The 19517-nt window shown below is 37.0% G+C and overlaps 2 protein-coding genes, 1 long non-coding RNA gene and 1 pseudogene across 3 annotated transcripts; 3 read left to right on the top strand and 1 right to left on the bottom strand.

Moving 5' to 3' along the window:
* Positions 1 to 8051: 8051 nt before the first annotated feature.
* On the top strand, positions 8052 to 8567 carry LOC106344869. Its single transcript, XM_013784167.1, has one exon. The coding sequence runs from the start codon at positions 8052 to 8054 to the stop codon at positions 8565 to 8567; it is 516 nt and encodes a 171-aa protein (XP_013639621.1).
* Positions 8568 to 8836: 269 nt separating this feature from the next.
* Positions 8837 to 10243, top strand: LOC106344868 (zinc finger BED domain-containing protein RICESLEEPER 2-like). The gene has a single exon (XM_013784166.1). The coding sequence runs from the start codon at positions 8837 to 8839 to the stop codon at positions 10241 to 10243; it is 1407 nt and encodes a 468-aa protein (XP_013639620.1).
* A 2652-nt stretch (positions 10244 to 12895) lies between these two features.
* Positions 12896 to 14014, bottom strand: LOC106292757. The gene is made up of 2 exons (XR_001260241.1): positions 13096 to 14014; positions 12896 to 13020 (listed from the first exon to the last, which is right to left on the bottom strand). It is a non-coding gene; the product is annotated as an uncharacterized LOC106292757 (long non-coding RNA).
* Positions 14015 to 16822: 2808 nt separating this feature from the next.
* LOC106344867 overlaps positions 16823 to 19517 on the top strand; it is a 10635-nt pseudogene continuing 7940 nt past the window's right edge.

Genomic DNA, 19517 nt, shown 5'->3' with positions numbered 1-19517 from the left:
GAGATATTACTAATATACGTTGGGGTGCGGGACTAGGCTCACTGAGTAAACTAGTTACTCATGACTCATTTGTGATTCAGGTAACCAGTAGACGGGAGACCTTACTCTAGGATGGGAAGGAACAGCATTAGCCAGCGGTAGTTTTATTATCATTGCAAAGGCATTTTGATATTTCTTATGTATAAGATTTGTTGACCGAAAACCTCGAGGTTAATTTATAACAAATTTGGTAAGATGATTTTAAATGATATATGAAGAATCTTTTCAAAGTACGGGTTCCATATGATATCAGTCCTTTTCCAGATGAACTAACTATCGGGTATAGCTTTTTTGGGTTGAAAAGCCTAGAGTGATATCTGATAGGAGTGTTGGTGTTCTTTGGTTGTTGGTCTAAGGTGATCGGAAGTATTCTGAGAACCTTGGATCGACCATCGAGGAACATCGACCGTGTCATTTCCGGTCATCTACGATCGGGAGTGTCACAGCTAAAGAGCCCTTTCCGGCGCCGACAAGAAGCCTAGCTACCAGAGAGGCAAGAAGAAAAGCTTGACAGCTGAGAAAAGACTTGAAAGAAAACTAGGTTTTGGTATTCTGATTAAAAGTGGTTTCTTTTATGGAGACACCTTCGCGTCCTAATTTGTCCAGCTTGCTTTTTTGGTAAATTTTCTTTATATAAAGAGACAAAAATTTCAATTAGGTTAAATATTTTCTGTTCAGAAAATTTATTTGAAAGTCTTCTAACAAAAGTCAACTTCCAATAACCCATCTACGCTGTAGATGTTTTATCACTTTTGTTATTAGGATTTTTATAGTAAGGTTTTACATAAGTTTTTGTTGTGGAAGCACTGTAGTCTCCTGGTTAAGGTTTAAAGACTTCTATATCTGGAGTTCGTTTCCCAGAGTATGCAATTGCTTGCAAATTATATGATGCGAAGCTTATTGGAAGTTTCAAAGTACTATAGGCAGAGCCGTTCGTTGTGGTCGTCTGCTGCGGAGAGAGTATGTCCATCGAAAATGTCATACAGCATAACCGTCCATCAATCCAAGTGTTTCGGGGTGAGCTTCATTGTGGACTCTTTATCCGTGGAGTTGTTCATCAATATCACATATGTTGCAGGTAGTTGATATATTTAATAGTGTTAGAAATTATACGATGATGTAATGGGTTATTCAGTGTTAAAAAAAAAGTTTTAGCTGAGATATTTAAGACACTAACGTTTATTTAAAGAAAAAGTCTCAAATATTCTACTTATTTTTTTATTTGGAAAAGCATAAAAACAAAAGTTTAGGCTTTGAATGTTTTATGGATTTTGAAGGTTTTTAGAAAAACAAAAAGTGATTAATAAAACAATTGATTTTAAAGTTTTTAAAGTCTAATTCCCAATCATAAATAAAGTTATGAAATAAATAAAAAAAATTTTAAGACACATGTTAATAAGCTAGAAACATATAACAAAAAGTCTCAAGTTAAATATGTAATATATTATGATGCACCTTGCACCAAATCTCATGTTTAAGCCTTGCTCAACATGTCTTCAAAGTTTTGAATAAAGACAACTAAAATAGTCCATATATAGTATTGTAAATATGTAGGGATGGCAATTGATGTACTGGACCGCGGGCCTGGGCTTGTAAGGGCTTGGTGTGGGGCGGGTTGGGGCCGAGAAATTCAGAACCCGCAAAATAGCGGGCCGACCTGAAGCGGGAAAGCCCGCAGCGATCCGTGGGTTGCCCTAAATCCCGCTTGCCTACCTTCATTTGCCGTTTTGCCTCTTCACCTGAAAAAAACAAAAGCGAAAGTTACACAAGAAAGCTTCGACGATGTAGTCCACGGCAGGAAGAGATGGAGCTTCGACGACGGCCGTTCGACGTCCGGTGCTTCTGGTCACCACATAGTCTTCGATCTTCGGCAGAGAAGCTAAACAGAGAAAGCCCCAACAAAGTCGATTCTTCTTCTTCGATGTCTCTTCATGAGCTTCTAAACTTCACAGATCAAACATGCATGTACAACTTGTAAGCTTCTTCTTCTAAACTTCACAGACTTTCAGATATTTGGGCTCCAAGTAGTTTAAAGCCGTTTCATTTTTGAGTTTGTTTTAGGGATCGTGCATCTATTGTTAGAAATTATGATAGCTTCATGAGCTTGTGTTGATCAATCTAGTGTATCACATAAGCTTCGATTGATCTTTTATTTGTCACAGCTGCTGTGTGAGTTTGTTGAAGAAGTCAGAAGAAGAGATGATTGATCAAACAAGCTATGAAGATAGCATAATTTCTAGCGATGATTGATCAAACAAGCTATGAAGATAGCTTCTGTCAACAAGCAATCGTAACCTTACCTCAACTCTTTTTCTAATTATACTCTTTACAGTATTGTTTTTTAGATCATATGCATATACTTATATCTTTTGTTTGCTGCATTATACAGAGGGATTGAAGTATGGCGCAACGAGAAGAGGAAAGTCTTTTAACAATGCCCTGAAGTTACCTTCTTGAACTAAAATAACTTGTGTTCCATATCTGATATGTCTTCTTCTCTTGTTGTCTTTGTTTGTGTACTGTGGTGAGGTGATGGAACGATGGTGAACAAGGAGGTGACTGGTTCATCTTCTACTAATCTTTGAAGTTAAGACAAGACTTCTTTGCTCAGTAGTGTATTGAATTGTTTGCATTGTAGTTAGTTTTTGTTTTAGCTGAGGAATTATCTCTGATATGATTTGTTTTTTTGTGTGTTCTCTGTATGAATATGTTTTGTCTCGAGCTGTTGGAGTGATGTTGAAGATGCCGTTTGACTGTTTTTGAATAGATTGCAAGTTTTAATTTTTTTTCGGCATTGCAAGTTTAATGAGCTATGCATCTAGATTCACTGATAAGTTAAGACATGTCTCGTGATTGTGTGTTACTGTCTTGTGTTGAACTGTCTTGTGTTGAGTATGTTTTGTCATGAGCTGTGTATGAATTATGTTTTCTCTTATATGTCTTTTTTTTTGTTTCTGTTTTGTATTTGAATTATGTTTTGTCTCGAGCTGATGGTGAATAAGGAGGTGTCAGGACTTCAGGTTGCCAGCCTTTCTTCCGATGGTGAACAAGGAGGCTTCAGGACCATAAGCTTCACGTAAAACTAGTAAGCATTAGTAGGAACTGCTTGTATTGATAGGCGAACAAGATGTCTTGCTTAGAACTCGATGTGTTGATAGGATGATGGTTGGCTTGCCTAGAAGTTAGTACTCGCTGTATTGATAGGAGAACAAGATGTCTTGCTTAGAACTCGATGTATTGATAGGATGATGGTTATTTTGCTTAGAAGTTAGAACTCAATGTATTGATAGAATGATAGGAGAATGTTTATGCTTGTTTGTCGTTTGAAAATTTTTTTTCCTTCGTGTTTTAAAAGTTTAAGTGTTTAACTATATTTTTTCTAAATTTGATTAAAAATATTAACAAATTTTAAAAAGCCTACCACCACTTAGCCATGTATCTTAGGAGTTAGGTCACGGAGCCGTAAACATATCTTAGAGACTTAAGAGTTATTGAAACATCAAACTACCACAGAAAAAAATGTTAGAGACCATGGGATCAAGAGGCGAGTCAGATATGGGATCACGAGGCGAGTCAGATGAGCAGTTCATGCTTGATCCCGAGTACTCCCCAGCAAATATTGTGGACTTGGAAACTCATGAAGTCATAGCTAGTCTTGCTGCAGCAGAGGAGTTCGCTGATCAGATCGCTGAAGGTGGTGAAAGTGGTGTTGTAAGAAAGAAGCAAGGAAGCAAAAGAAAGCTTATCAGTCTTACTGATGATACTGACGATTCTGATGTTGAAATCACTCCACCAACCGGTCCAGCCCCAACACCTAAGCCTCGCAGAAAGACTACTTACGGAACAGCCTCGAGGAAACCCATGTTCCAATCCACTTTAGATGGCGGCATTGGCTCGTCCTCACATGCATGTAGGAAGTAGAAGACTGTTCCTATGAAATCTGCGATTCGTGGAGGGAGAAGAAAGCCAGTGCATGACTCGCAAAAAAAGAATGCCGCATCTATCCAGTTGCAGAAGAAGGCCCCTAAATCGCAGAAGAAGAAGGAAAAGGTTGAAGAGATACCGGAGTTTGATGATGAATTGGAAGAAGTTGAGTTGGACGCAGCTGAAATTGATTTGGAAGATTTGGAGAATAGGCAAAGATCAGACATGTGGACTGATTTCAAGGTGGTAGAAAAACCCAGTGGAGATTTGAAAGCTGTATGCAATCATTGTAAGAATGAGTATGCATGGTATTCTCACTCACATGGAACAAGTGGGTTGAGAAGGCATCGGCTGAGATGTAAAATGTATCCAAGGAATCGAGGAAGGCAGCAACAACTCAATACGGAGGGACAAGTAGTATCTCGCAAGTATGATCATGATGTGTTTAGGCAGTTGGTAGCTAAGAAAATTGTCCAGCATGATCTTCCTTACTCGTATGTGGAGTTTCAAAAAGTGAGAGACACATGGACGTATTTGAATGCTGATGTCCAAACAATTTGTCGAAACACAGCAAGAGTAGATGTGTATTGATTATATGAAAGTGAGAGAGACAGACTCAAGAGGGAATTAGGGAGTCTTCCTGGACGAGTGTCTTTCACGTCTGACTTGTGGACATCAGTGAAACGGGAAGGATACATGTGTGTGACAGCACATTACATTGATCGGAATTGGAAGTTGAACAGCAAGATCCTGACGTTTTGTGCTCTACCACCACCACATAACGGTATGAATGTTGCGCTTCAGCTCCTTGAATCACTGCAAGATTGGAGAATTGAAAAAAACGTGTTCTCAGTCACCTTAGATAATGCTACAAGTAATGACTCGATGCAGGATATTGTGAAATTGCAACTGAATTTGAATAGTGATTTGTTGTGTGGAGGAGAGTTTTTTCATGTCAGATGTGCAGCTCACATACTTAACCTCATAGTGCAAGATGGGTTGAAGGTTATTGGAGGCTATTTGCATAAAGTAAGAGAGAATGTTAAGTATGTATTAGGATCGGAAACACGTGACAATTGTTCAAAAAATGTGTGGATGCTGCCGGTGTATTAGAAAGTGGATGGCTAATACTGGACGTTTCAACAAGATGGAACTCAACTTACTATATGCTTGAAAGAGCCATCAAGTACCATAAAGCATTTGTTAAGTTGGAGACATTTGATAAGAAGGGTTATAAAACGGCGATCACAGCTGAGGAATGAACTAGAGCAGCCAATATCTGTGGTTTTTTGGGTCCTTTTGCTGTGATCACAAGCTTGATGTCTGGTTCTACTTATCCGACTGCAAACTTGAATTTCTATCAGGTTTGGTTGATCCATGATTGGCTTCGGAGAAATGAGGAAAGCAATGATGAGATTGTTAGAAACATGGTACCACCGATGAAAGAGAAGTTCGACAAATATTGGGATGAAGTCAGTGGTGTTTTTGCAATGGCAGCAGTTTTCGATCCACGGTTTAAGCTTTCAATTGTTGAATGTTGTTTAGGAAAGCTTGACATGAGTACACGAGATGCAAAAGTGAAGAACTTGCGTGACAAGCTCAGTATTCTATTTGAGTCATACGACAAAAAATCCAAGAATAACTCACCTTCCACTGAGCCACGTAAGATTGTTAAAACGCCTCTGCGGCAGGGTCAATGGGAATGTTTATGAACTATGATGTGAGTGTTTTTCAATTTTTTAACCTTCAGTTTATTTTATTTTTACCTCTCATATTTGTTTTTATAACTTTCTTAGGATTTCTTGGCATTTCGCAAAGTCAGTGGCATTGTGAGTGGAAAGACACCACTAGAAGTTTATCTTGAAAATCAACCTTTGGACGTTACTAATTTTGAGAACTTGGACATCCTCGATTGGAGGAAAGATAATGCGCATCGGTATGGTGACTTGGCTGCAATGGCATGTGATCTGCTAAGTATTCCAATCACAATAGTGGCTTCGGAATCCTCTTTCAGTATTGGATCGCGAGTTCTGAATAAATATAGGAGCCGTTTACTCCCAAAAAATGTGCAAGCTCTGATATGCACTAGGAATTGGATCAAGGGATACAAATTTTATGCACATGGTAAATAACTCACAATGTAATTTTTTTTAAATTACCATTATCCTAAGTAAAGGAAGTTTCTGATATTTGCAGATGAAGAAATCGATGGTGATGGTGAAGAAATTGCCATCATTTGAGTCCATCGTCAATGGGGAAGATGAAGATGATCAAGTTTGATTTGGTGTTTTGCTTTATATTGATTTGGTGTTTGCTTTATTAAAATATGGGATTTCTTGTGTTTTGCTTTATCACATTGGTGTTTTGGTTAAGATAACATGAAAGAGGTTTTGCTATTATCAAGTCAGCAACAAGAGCTGTATGAAGTTGACCTACGAGTTCATGTTCTGTTTTTTTATTTTGGCTTGATGTTTGAGTTCATGTTCTAACATTCAGACCTTTTTTTAAGCAAAAACACTACGATTTGAAGCAACTAAACTTAATAAAATCACAAAGACTTATAAACCAGTTTATGTCAGTACATATCTACGCATATAACATGTTGCAATAAAATAGATACCAACACAACAATAAAGAGAACGTTACAGATAGGACAAGTGAAGCAAAATATTAGTTTTTTTTTCTTTTTCTTTAAGGGTTCACGTATAACAGAATGGTGCAATCATGCATATCAGCTGAAAGACTAATCTCCATCGCTCTTCGTGAATATATAAAACTAGTGTAAGACAACCTTCGTGAATGAACGAGACTTTGCTATGATCAAGTCATTCTTGTTTGCTGTTTGTTCATGCAGAAACTCATTCTTGTTTATGTTTGTTGTGCAAGAAAAAAAAAACAGTGCAATATTCGATATCTCGCGGAATGGCCCGCGAAGGTCTGCAAAAAATGCGGTACGGGATTGGCAGCTTTTTTCAGGACCGCATCCCGCGCGGGACAGGCCTGTCGTGTCCCGCCCGAAGACGAACCGGCAGCGGTCCGGGACAGGACGGGATGGGAGAACCCAATTGACATCCCTATAAATATTCTTTAGATTCTCCTTTCGGACACAAACAAAACGTTCTATAACAGAACAAAAGTGTTATAAAATGTATACACGATTAATAAAATATTTAGCTAGCTTTTTACTTTCCTTGAACATATTCTTACTAGCACTTAATAACTTGATTTTGGTGTTGATATGTAGTTTGAAACAAACCGATAAAAGGTTGACCAAATCTTTAACATATTCTACTAGTTTTGCACATTCAGTATTTGCTACGGTTCAATTTTTTTTCCGGTTTTTGATTCTTTTGGATATATAGATATTGATAGGCCTGCGATTTTTAACCATAACCGAATACCCGAACCGGATCCGACCCGATTTTGACCGGTTCGATTTGGTATCGGTACAGTCCAATTTAACCGATGGATAATATTATAAAAATCCATGGGTTACGGGTCGGTTCAGGGTTTTACCCAAGCCAAATCGGATACCCAATATAGCCTGACATTAATAACCCCCCCCCCCGAGTCCCCGACATATCTGCTACGCGTGATTAGGGCCTCAAGACAATCCCCAATTCCCAAAATACGAACCCTAGCTTTTCGATTCGTCTTCTCCATTATAGCTTTTGAGAAAAGTGAAGGTCTCTATACAAATAAAGCAACCGGTTTATCATAAAGCTTCAAAACTGGAACCATTAGTCGATTCTCTTTTCTCTCCACGGTAAGCAAAGATTTCTTTTGCGATTTTTTTATTCCTTTTTTGTGTTATATCGATTAGGGTTTAGCATTGTTTGATTACTTTGATTTCGTAATCGTATTTGTGATTATGGATTCGTAGATAACTTTTTTCTTTTTATACCGTTGATGATTTTGAATTTTTGATACTGTTGATGTTTTGATGACTTGATGTTGAATGTTGATGTTTGATAACTTTGATACTCTTATACGAGCACTATTTACTTATTCTAACAGTTGTTTACTTATGTATGTGTATGTATATGGATTCTACAACTGATCTACAAGATGAAATGAATCATGAATCAATGGATGAAGACTTTTCTTCAGATGATGATGTTCAAACACCGGGTTCGGGAAAAAAGACTACGAGAGATGAAGCTGGTGGTTCTGGTGAAAGGTCAAGAAAAAGGACGAGGTCTGATGTCTGTAAGCATCTCAGCAGGCTACCAAACAACTACGACAGATGTAAATGCCGCTATTGTAGTAAAGAGATGAGTTGTCCAACTAAGTCTGGGACCTCTAATCTGAGGAAGCATGTCACTAACTGTAGGTCATTCATGGCATGGAAGGCTGCAAATAAGTCAAAAAACCAGTCCCGGTTAGCTACGGATGAAGAAGGCAACATGAGTTTTGGTAAGGTGTCTGACAGAGTGTTCAAAGATGCTACCGATGAGATGATAGTCTTAGCCGAGTTACCATTGAACTTTGTGGAAAGCTTAGCGTGGAAACACTTATGCAACAAAGTGCAGCTGGAGCCGCCTGTATGTAGGAAAACATGCACAAAGGAGATTGCGGCAATGTATATGAAGAGGAAAGCATAAATGAAGAAAGTTCTTGGACAGAACAAGCAAAGACTCTCTCTGACAACAGATATATGGACTGATCCCTACACTGCGGTTAGTTACATGGTGATTACTGCTCATTTTATTGATTCAAGTTGGAAGCTGAGAAAGATGATCATAGGGTTTAAGAATGTGGATGATAACAAAGGGTCTACAATTGCGAGAGTTCTTGTGGATTGTTCAGCAGAGTGGGATATTAAAAGAGTCTTCTGCATCACAGTTGATAATGCTACAGCTAACACTCAGCCATGAAGAAGTTCAAGGAAGAATTCATGAACCAAGGAGAAGATGCACTGGTTTTGAATGGGGAGTTCTTGCACATTAGGTGTACGACACATATTCTTAATCTGATTGTCAAGGAAGGGTCAAATGAGGTCGATGATAGCTTGAATGCCATTCGGAATGGTGTTCAGTACGTGAGGTCTTCAACCAACAGACTGACGTCTTTTGAGTTTTGGGTTGATACGGGAAAGATGACCAGAGGAAGCCTTCCATTAGATGTCAAGACAAGGTGGAACTCGACATATCTGATGCTAGACCAAGCAATCAAATTCAGGGCAGCTTTCGAGAAGATGGAGGCTGAGGACAAACCGTACAATGACTGCTTCTTGGAGCTTGAAAATGGGAAAAAGAGGATTGGACCGGCTTCTACAAGAGATTGGGAAGAAGCTGAGAGGTTGGTACACTTTCTTGTCATATTTTACAATTCAACTCTGATGCTCTCGGCTACAAAGGGGATTACGTCGCACAAGATCTACAATGAGATTGTCACCATCACTAGGAATGTCAGTAAGATAAGCTCTGCACCAGGTGCTGATGAAACACTACAGTTGAAAGCTTTGACGATGATGGGGAAACTAAGGAAGTACTGGAATCCATTCACGGAAGTATCTGAGTCTGAGAGTAGTAAGTCTAAGAGCTGTAAGATGAATAAACTTTTGATTGTTGCTACTGTTTTTGACCCAAGAAAGAAGATGAACTTTGCTAACCTCTGCTTTGAGAAGCTTTATGGAAAAGAAAGCATCGAGTATACTCTGCTTTCTGATACAATTACAGATATCATGAAGTGCTTATATGATGAGTACAGTGTTGGATACAGCACAAGTGATGGAGGATCAGGTGGTTCACAGTCTCAAGGAGGATCATCTTCACAGTCGCAGTCGCAAGGCAGTGGTGCAGTTCTTCAGAGTCAAATCATAGGCAATGGGATCGGGTATGAAAGAATGGATAATCTGTACGAGGAGCTTGTAGAAGAAACAGGTACACAATATTCTAGTGATGAGTTAGAAGTGTATTTGAGAGAGAAAGTAGAGGTTACAAAAGGTGTTACTGGACTTGGAACTGAGTTTGATATTTTATCATGGTGGAGAAGAAACAGTGTGAAGTTCCCGATCCTGTCTCAGATAGCTGCTGATATTCTTGCGGTTCAAGCATCATCTGTAGCAACAGAAAGTGCATTTAGCACTAGTGGGAGAGTCTTAGACCCATATAGGAGCTGCTTGACACACTTTATGGTCGAGGTGTTGGTGTGCATAGAACAATGGTTGAAATCCGAGATTCATATACATGAGAAAGGCGTTCATACAATAGCGCAGCTACTTTCAGATGTGGTGCAACAAGATGATCTTATGAGAGGTATGATTCACCTCTTTTGAACTCTTTACCATATGATCTTGATGCTTGAAGGTTAGAACACTTATAGGTTCTGTTTTCTTTTTCCCTAGAGTTTGAAGCTGGATGCAATGTGGAATAAGGAGTGGACTTGTTGAGTGTGGACGAGTGAGAGTGACTGTCTCATTTTCATTTTCAGTTTGTGACTTTGTGTTCTTGTTTAAGACTTCAAGTACTTTATTTTTCTGTTGTGAACTTGTGATTTGCTTCATGTTTGGTGGTTGAAACTATGTTCTATTTTCTGGTTTTCATTTTCAGTTTGTGTTCTTGTTTAAGTCTTTAAGTACTTTGACATTTAAGTTAATGAGTTTGGTTTGAAAATCAGGTATAGTTTGGGTACTATTATGATATCGGGTATTATGTTAACCGAACCGATTTGTACCCACTTGTTTCGGTTAAGATTGCGGGTCTTTTTTAACCAAACCGTTAAGTAACCAATTTTTTCGGATTGAATATGGTTACTTTTATTGAAAAACCGACCCGACCCGGAACCGGTCGGTACCGAACCGTAAGTCTTCCAAGTAACCATTGGATACAAATTCTAAATAACCGAAATACCCAGAACCGACCCGAATACCCGAAATCCCAGGCCTAGATATAGATATTTGTGGCTTTCAGTTAAGTTCTTTAGGTTTTTGGTTTAGTTTGGAGACAAAGATTAGGAATTGGCTAATATCCAAGAAAATTGATCCAATTCACTTTTTCGAGTAATATGGGTAAAAAATATAATTCAGGTTGTTCAGATAAAATACTAGATAATATGGATAAAATATTGATTGATTCAGATAATTTATTTTGTATAAAAATATTCAAACAATTCGATTTTTTAGATAATTTATTTTTTAACGACTACTTTTATTTAACAACTACTTTTATTTTTATAAAAATGTAACATTAGATAGTAAAAAACGCCAAATGCAAATATAAAATTAAATGAGAGCAATACAACACTTAAAATAAAAGTTGAGGAAGCTGTCTTCAGAACCATCTTATTTGATAATAGAATAACAATTCAATTTCCTTGATGCGATCTCTATGTTTAGACATCAAAAATGCAATGAGATTCTAGAATTTTCTTCTCGTTTTTCTTTGTTGTATATCATTGTAAACTTCCAATTTAGATCTATAGATGTCCATTGGTAAATAATTCAATATAATGATTCTATCAAATGAAATAAGAACTAGAACTGCCAATCTTCAGCAATTCTAAAAACATCGCTATACAACTAAAAAATTGCTTCTCCGGTTTAGATTATTTCATGTACAGTAAATAACCAAACAAGGTGTCGAATTGCAATCTATGTAAATGTCAATTGCCTTTGTGGTTGCATCATCATGGAGAAATCCCAGTTTCAATTTTGAACTCTCGATTGAGTAAGAATCAAAAGAAGCCAACGGGATTGTCCATCAACTTCTAAATCCCCGACTCCAGTACACTCTTTTCATGGCAGCTTCCATGGAATTTGTTTACAAATTAAAGCGATGAAAATAAGTTCATTACCACTTAAATCAGGATTTAACACAAATAGGTTGACTGATATGTCGTCAATCATGGCCACGAAGTCCACGCTGGAGATTGCAACAACAAATTGGGAGAAATACTTAACAATCTATTCGCTGTGAGTAAATATGAATTTCTTCTCCATTAGAGAGAAGAACAGAACATATAAAAATTGTTTTGAAAAAGGCTTTCGATTTCCATTACGGAGAGTGTATATGTGAGACGCCAAAGTATTGTGAAAAAGACGGTAAACACAAATGGACTCACCGTAAATACTCTCCAATGCAAAATAGAATTGTGGAAAATGAACTTTTATTTGGGTCCACCTGTTTCGATTTTGAAAGCTATGAAGAGAAAGGAGAGATTACACATATAAATCATATATATTCAACAATGGAATCATAATCTGCAGGTGAGAAATTGCAGAAAAATTGATAGTCAAGGCAATCGCCTTAACGATCGCCTTGGAACCGCCTTTCCCCTTGCAGTATGTTTTTTTAAGATAATTTAGTTTATAAATAATAAATATGGTATTTGATTATCTTAAAACTAAATATAATTATTAATACTGTTAATATTTATAGTTCTATAAGTTATATTTTGAGTATTTGGATACTCATTCGATTTTCACTTCGGTTTTAGTTTTTCCGGGATAGAGAAACATAAACTGTTCGAGGGTTTGCTTTCAAACTCGGTTTTTTGAGTGTTTGCTTTCAAATTCGGTTTTGGTTTTGATTTTCATTTCTGCTTCGTTTGGTTCGTCCATCTTTGGATAAACCATCCATGCGTATAGTATATAATGCATTTTGATCCCAAATAGTCCAATGATATTTAGATAAATAAAAATTTTAATAACTAATGATTAGATGGAGAAAAACGCATCAAACTAGTCAGAAATTAAAGGAAAACATATGACCACATCCATTGATTAGAGCCCTTAATGAATTCTTAAAATTAATTTAATAGTTAATTGTGTACTTTATGAAGTTTAGAACTCCTATTACTGTAATTAGTTGTGTAAAAGTCCAATGGGAGAACCCCTATGAGGTTCTTAATTATTTTTTTCTAAATTGAATTATTAAATTTAAATATTACAAAACTTATAAATTATTGGATTTCATAACATTTAAACAAATATGACATAAAAACATATGAAAAATAGAAATACAAATTTATATCATGAATTTAACATTTCGGTGCGCTTCATATGTTCAATGAAGTTAACATTCAGAGACAAGTTGGAGAAGACATACAACAAATCTGCAAGTTCAGTAACAAACAAGAGTCACAACTTTGTAACAAAAGATCAAGAATGTCATTAGAGTTTTAACTAACCATCTTGTGTCAGGAGAGGATAGTCTAATATTCTGATGCACTAAGGTTGATGAACCAATCCCAATCCAAGCTCTCCTTAAGCAAAACCGCCACAGCTTGAAGCGTACAAGCGATCATTGTAGGGCCTTTATAGGTAACGAGATTAGACTGTGACATAACACGGACGTTTGCAACTTCACGGAAAGTAGGATCACTCTTCACAGACATTGCAAGCTCCAGCCTCTCCTTAGGTGGAGCTTCGAGGTCTAAATGGAGAACATATTGGTTTCTTGGATGGTACACAGCTTGCAAAGTCCTCATCATCCTGCGGCTATCTCCTTTAGTACCTGAGATCAGATAAGCTAGCCTAGGAACCTCTGAAGAATTCAAAGAACTCTCGTTTGAGTTTAAAGACTTTCTCAAGTGTGATTCTACAAAGTATTCTTCTGAGAGAGTATAAAAAGGTAGTAATGGTTCTTCTTCCACATAAGAAGTATCAACACTACCAACATAAACACTAAAGATCCTAACTTTATATCAACATGCTATTAACTTAGTTAATTATCTTAATAAACCTCACGCAATGATCTGCAAACACGTCGTTGATAGGTTGAGATAAGAAGAAAGCTAGCGAACGCAGACTCAGCTGTTCCCTCCTCAAGTACCTCATCACCAAACCGAAAACAGTCGACAGGCAGGATTCCTCACAAGACCAATTTACTGTAAGAGCAATCACAGGACCACGAAATTGAAGAAACCTAAATTCCCAAATCAGAACATCAAAATCCCTAAATTGAGATAATACCCACGAAATCAAACATGATGAAGAAGAGAGAATTAAGGTTTGAGATCTGTATAAAAGAATTGATTTACCAGAAAAATAGAAAGAGAGAAAGAGACGCCAAAGAGAGAAAGAGGAGAAAGAGAGAAATACAAGAAAAGCCAATAAAAAACGGACACATCAGGGTTTTTTACTAATTCTAAAAACCCTCTTATAAGAACCGGTTGCTATGCTTCTTTTTTTTCTTGATTTATTTTTTGGGTTTATTTTCAAAGAACCCTTCAATAGCGATTGGAATTCTAATGGAGGTGCTCTAAGTTATTCTAATAATAAAACAACGAACTTGTGCCGCATTTTATACTATAAAGTAGATTTGTTTTTCAACCAGGTTTTTTTATGACACCTGTCACGCTTTCATTTGTTGAAGTTTTTAATGGGTTCGGACTTCTAGAAAAAATACTGGCCCAGTTGTAAAATAGTTTACCAAGTCAAGTTTTTGTCTCTTTCTTTTCCGCCTCCTTCTCGCCGATGTAGTTTTGCTCGGCTCTCTCTCTCTGTCAGATGTTTCGGTGGTTTTGTCGTGCTTCTCTATGTCTGTGGTAGAGCTTTTCTGGTCTGCTCCAGTCTGTCTCTAAAGGTGGATGCTCGAGTCTCGCGTCACCTCGCCTCTTGGTGGTGGTCCTATGCCATGAAGGTTTCTTTTGGCGACTATCCCTACACGACGGCTTCTTCGTTTGCTCTTTAGGGTTTCTTGTCTCCGGTTAGCTCCCGTTTAATTTTAGTTAGGTTCTGTTTCTATTTCGGTTAAGATTACCATTGATTTCAGTTATGTCCGGGTTCATAATTGGAGTGGTTTGTAGGAAAACAAAAACAAATTAGAAAAAAAAATTTTACTGCAAGCAAAAGTTCAAGTTTGAATGTCCTTATTCCCCCACTCCTCTTTCAATTATTCATCATTCAAACACAGTAACAGCTCCATGCCGACCTTCGCTTCAGATTCTCCTCTGTCACTATATATTCGCCGCTCACCACTGTCACGGTGACAACGTGTACGCATCAAAACCTACTTTCTGAATTTGAAACTCAAACTTATTATTCTCCTCAGTATACTATGCCTCTTCCGATCCTTCCTACTTTCTATTTCATCAGTTTCTTGAGTTTTGTTGTCTGTCAATTTAGATAAAAACCTAACCCTTTATGGGTTGTTGATGTTTTATTTATCATTGCTTGCCGGATTGCAAACCTTTAACGGGTCGTAAGATTATGAGCTGACCGTGCTCAAATCAAAAGCCAAACTAATCACATGAGATCTTTCGGTAAGGGTCACTATAGCACGACGAATGCATTTGCTTATAATATCATCAATCAAAACCTCATATTGGAGACAAATTACAATTATAAATGAAATTGTTGGTTTTATCTATCCTTGCGGGCCTGATTTGCAAATTTTCAAAAGAAAGTTATTCACGTAGATGTGACAGAGAAGTGTTATGACATCTCGAGCTGTGTTAGAAGCATGAAGGTAGCTCACGATTTATCTGTCACTTTTAAGAATTTTTCTTTTGTCTTTGCTACAAAGTTGCAATATATGTCTCTTTATTTGGGTTGAAGAGTCGCAGAGTATGATGTACAAGTTATTGGAATATCAAGAGTCGATAATGAGATTTTTTGACATTATGTTGGTAGCCCAAATCAATAAGCTGCTTATCTTTGATTGTGTCCCACTTCAACTTTATTGTTGAGAAAAATTACTAACGGCATAAGATCATAAGGTTAAGGTCCCATAAATCAAATAAACATACGCCAAAAGATTACAATAATTATAATGGACAATGTAAGAACAAATATTTGACCTTTGAAAAAAACTACTTTACAATATAAAAAATTGTCAAACGTATTAATTCTAAAAATAAACAACAATCCTTAATCTTTATATATATAAAGTAAGTAAAATATATGAACAAAACTTCATTACACACGTTTCAATTCATATTAGTCTTTAAAATAAATTTCAAATGCCATTTTTTTCTATATACTGTCTACATGGTATTTAACAGTATAAATATATTCTCTAAATAAAACATCAACTTTACTTTATGTTTAAATTCCAACTAAATAAACTTTGTTACGATTATCGGCTTTTTATTTTACTTTTATTGAATCATTAAGTCACAACCACTTATGCTATTCCACTTCAAAATAAAGGAATACACTAGGTCACTAACCACTATTAAATAAATCCAAAAAATCATTTTCTTTTAATATATTTTCATTTTCATATTTTTGAACATATGTTTTTTAGAAAGGCCATAAATGAATTGTAAATTCATGTAAGAATAAGGCATAGGAACCCGGCGTGTAGCGCTGGAATCCCACTAATTAATAATATTCCCTAAAATTAATACATATTGCTTACTTAAAGCGAAAACTACAAATGTTCGTATTGAAGAAATGTGCAGCTCACTTTTAAATTCTTTACCTTAGGGCAACATTATCGCAACGTCCCAGCCGGTCTTTAAGAGCAGGAGACCCACAAAAACACCAGGACCGAGGGGAAAAGTCGTTATATAAGCAACGTCCCAGCTCGTCCTTCATCCTTCATCCTTTAATATCTCCTGCGTCCTTTGTATTTTTATTTTAAGGACTTAAAATTGTCCTAGCAATAATGATGTCCATAAAGACTATTTTGTACTTAAGAAACAAAATATTGAACAACGACCAGCATACGTGGCAACAAGCCAACCAAAGGCTAAATAATGGGCAGTTTCGTAGTTATCATTTATCACTTTGCCGTTAGGCACCATTGCTGGGAATGAAACACATTCAAGACACTTGTCTGAATATGAACATCATTATTTGCTTACCAAAACAAAAGGAGACTAGGGAAAAAAAATTGTGCTATAAAATGGAGATGAACCATAGGATTTCGCCACCGTCTTTCGCAGCCGCATAATTTATATCTCCCAATCTGTAACTCAACATTGTTCTCATGGCTGATTTAAACTTATGGCAGTTTCCCCCTCCTCCTTACGCAACGAGTACGACGCAGACCTTGTTCAACCCCCAAGAGGACTTACCGGGACTGAGATGTGGTCATACACTCACGGCAGTTTATCACCGCCTAATCCTCTTCGGCGGGGTTACTTCAGTCCCGAGCGGTGGATCCGATAACAGTACGTCTTTCATTGACTCCCTAATCCTAGGTTTTTTAAATTGTTAGGGTTTTGGATTTCGTAACGTTTCTGGGACGTGGCTGTTTTTTTGTTCCAGGTTTACAATGTTTAACCAATTCAGTGTACTGTCTCAATTCCTTAACCAAGAAGTGGACAAGGTAACTGAGAACATTGATGTATCTCTCGTTTTCAGATGTTAGCTTGTTTTGCTTAAGGTTTTTTGTTGTTGTAGATCTATAAATCATTTCATTAATGGTGTGTAATGATCCTTGATTGTTCAGGGTTTATCCAGAAGTGAGCCTCCATCTCCTAGGACTAATCATGCAGCCGTCTCATGTGGCGATGGGGTCCTTATTCAGGTGATATTGAAATGATCATTTAAAGATTTTCCTTGGTTAGGTTTCGATTGTGTTATCTAGAGTCTAGACCCTATATGTATCTGACTGACACATGAGGATCGGATACTGTTTTCGTTGGCAGGGTGGAATTGGTCCATCAGGCATTTGTAACGGAGATCTCCATGTCCTTGACATGAGTAGTGATACGTTCAAATGGAAAAAGTATGGTGTCATTTATGGATTTCTCTGAGATATATATACGTACCTTTTATCAATGAAATTTCTTCGCATTTAATGTATATTGTTCAGAGTGGTGGTTCAAGAGGGTATGGCTCCATGTCCTCGCTATGGCCATGTAATGGGTCTAGCTGGGAAAAAGCTTGTTATATTCGGTGGAAAAAAGGGTACGAAATATCTATATATTCGTTCCACTTTGGTTTGACATTGGTATACGTAGGACAAGCATGAGTAACAAATCATTAACATACCAATTAGTGTAGTTTTCAATCGCATTTGTTAGCATTGCTCTCTATATATATATATGTCTCCCTCTTAGAGAGGAAATTTCTCAAACAAATGTATAACATACCAATTAGTGGCGGTTTTAAATCGGATTTGTTAGCATTTACTCTATAAATTAAACCTTTCATAACAACAATATTGCATTTGTTTATGATTATTCTTTTTTTTTGTGTGGGTGAAAAGTTTCTAAACGTTGATACTTAACACAAGTTTGTTTGTTTATGTCTTATGAAGAAGGAAATTTGGTTCTCGCCGATACATGGGCATTGAATACGACTAGGCACCCAAATGTGTGGGAAATATTGTACCCATATGGGGACCTGCCTTGTGGAAGAGTGTTAGTAAATTTGGTTGATTTAACTGAAATAATTGCTGTCAATCATTTTTGTTTGCGTTAACTCTTCTTCATTGTTTCATATTTTTATTAAGGTATGCTTCTGCTACTACTCGAGATCGTCGTTATTTTATGCTCTACGGGGGAAGGGACCAACATGGGATGGTATATTTTCTTCTCCTGTGTAAAGATAAAAAAAAAAAAGTCCAAAACGTCAAGCGCTATAACTTTTCTCGTAAATTTATTCTTCTTTCGAGTTTTTCTCTATGCATTATGGCATATATATTTACCCTAATGTTTGCCTTTGCAGCCACTGGGAGATACTTACAAGCTGGAACCACTTAGCAGTAGTGGTTTTTGGGTGTGGACTCGTAGTCCACACTTAGATCTTTCCAAGAGATACCAACATGCAGCGGTCAGAACCAGAATCTTGCCACACCACTTGCAATACACACACACACACATATACACTAACTGCGTTTACAAAATGAATTAAAAGGGGAAAGTATCTTAAGCGTAAAAGAATTATCTCTACTCTTAAAAAGAGATGACTGTTATTGTCTACTGACATGAAATGAGATGCATGACACACTTTTAAATTCACTTCATGTTATGGTTATATATCATTTGTAGAAAAATATTACTAACATAATCGTCGTCACTACAAGAAAACAGGGGGATTCTGATGGCCGAAATCGTCGGAAATTCGTCGGAATAGACTGATTCCGACGAATTTCCGACGAACCAGTCCGTCGGTATCGTTTCGTCGGAAAAAAAAAATTCGTCGGAATTTCGTCAGAACTTCCGACGACTTTCTGACGAATACCGAGAAACGTCATTCTGACAAACTTCCGACGATATTACGATGCGGATACACGAGACCAGAGTTCATCGGAAAAACTACGTACCGACGGAGAACGTTCGTCGGACAATTCCGACGTAGAGTGTTCCTCGGTGTATTCCGACGAACTTTGGTGTCGGAATTTACCGACGGACAACGGTCGTCGGAATATACTGACGAACCTCGTTCGTCGGTATATTCCGACGGAAATGTGGTTTGTCGGTAAATTCCGACGGATATATGTCCGTCGGTATATTCCGACGACCATTGTCCGTCGGTATATACCCATTTTTTTTTACAAATTAATTTTGCATTTTAATATATTTTTTGATATTAATAAATTTAAAAAATCAGAAATTTAAAACTAATAATATTATAAAATTTAAATTCATAAAAACCGAAATAGGAAAAAAACATTCATAAAGTTTAAAATTCATACAAACCGAAATAGAAA

This window comes from Brassica oleracea, chromosome C5, assembly GCF_000695525.1.
Source record: "Brassica oleracea var. oleracea cultivar TO1000 chromosome C5, BOL, whole genome shotgun sequence".
Taxonomy (NCBI): domain Eukaryota; kingdom Viridiplantae; phylum Streptophyta; class Magnoliopsida; order Brassicales; family Brassicaceae; genus Brassica; species Brassica oleracea.
Note: the sequence above shows the minus strand (reverse complement) of the source record. Positions and strands in the feature narration are given on the sequence as shown.

What these genes read in the sequence shown, in the direction of transcription:
- LOC106344869 (XM_013784167.1), top strand. Translation starts at nt 8,052, where the DNA reads ATGGATGAAGACTTTTCTTCAGATGATGATGTTCAAACACCGGGTTCG.
- LOC106344868 (XM_013784166.1), top strand. Translation starts at nt 8,837, where the DNA reads ATGAAGAAGTTCAAGGAAGAATTCATGAACCAAGGAGAAGATGCACTG.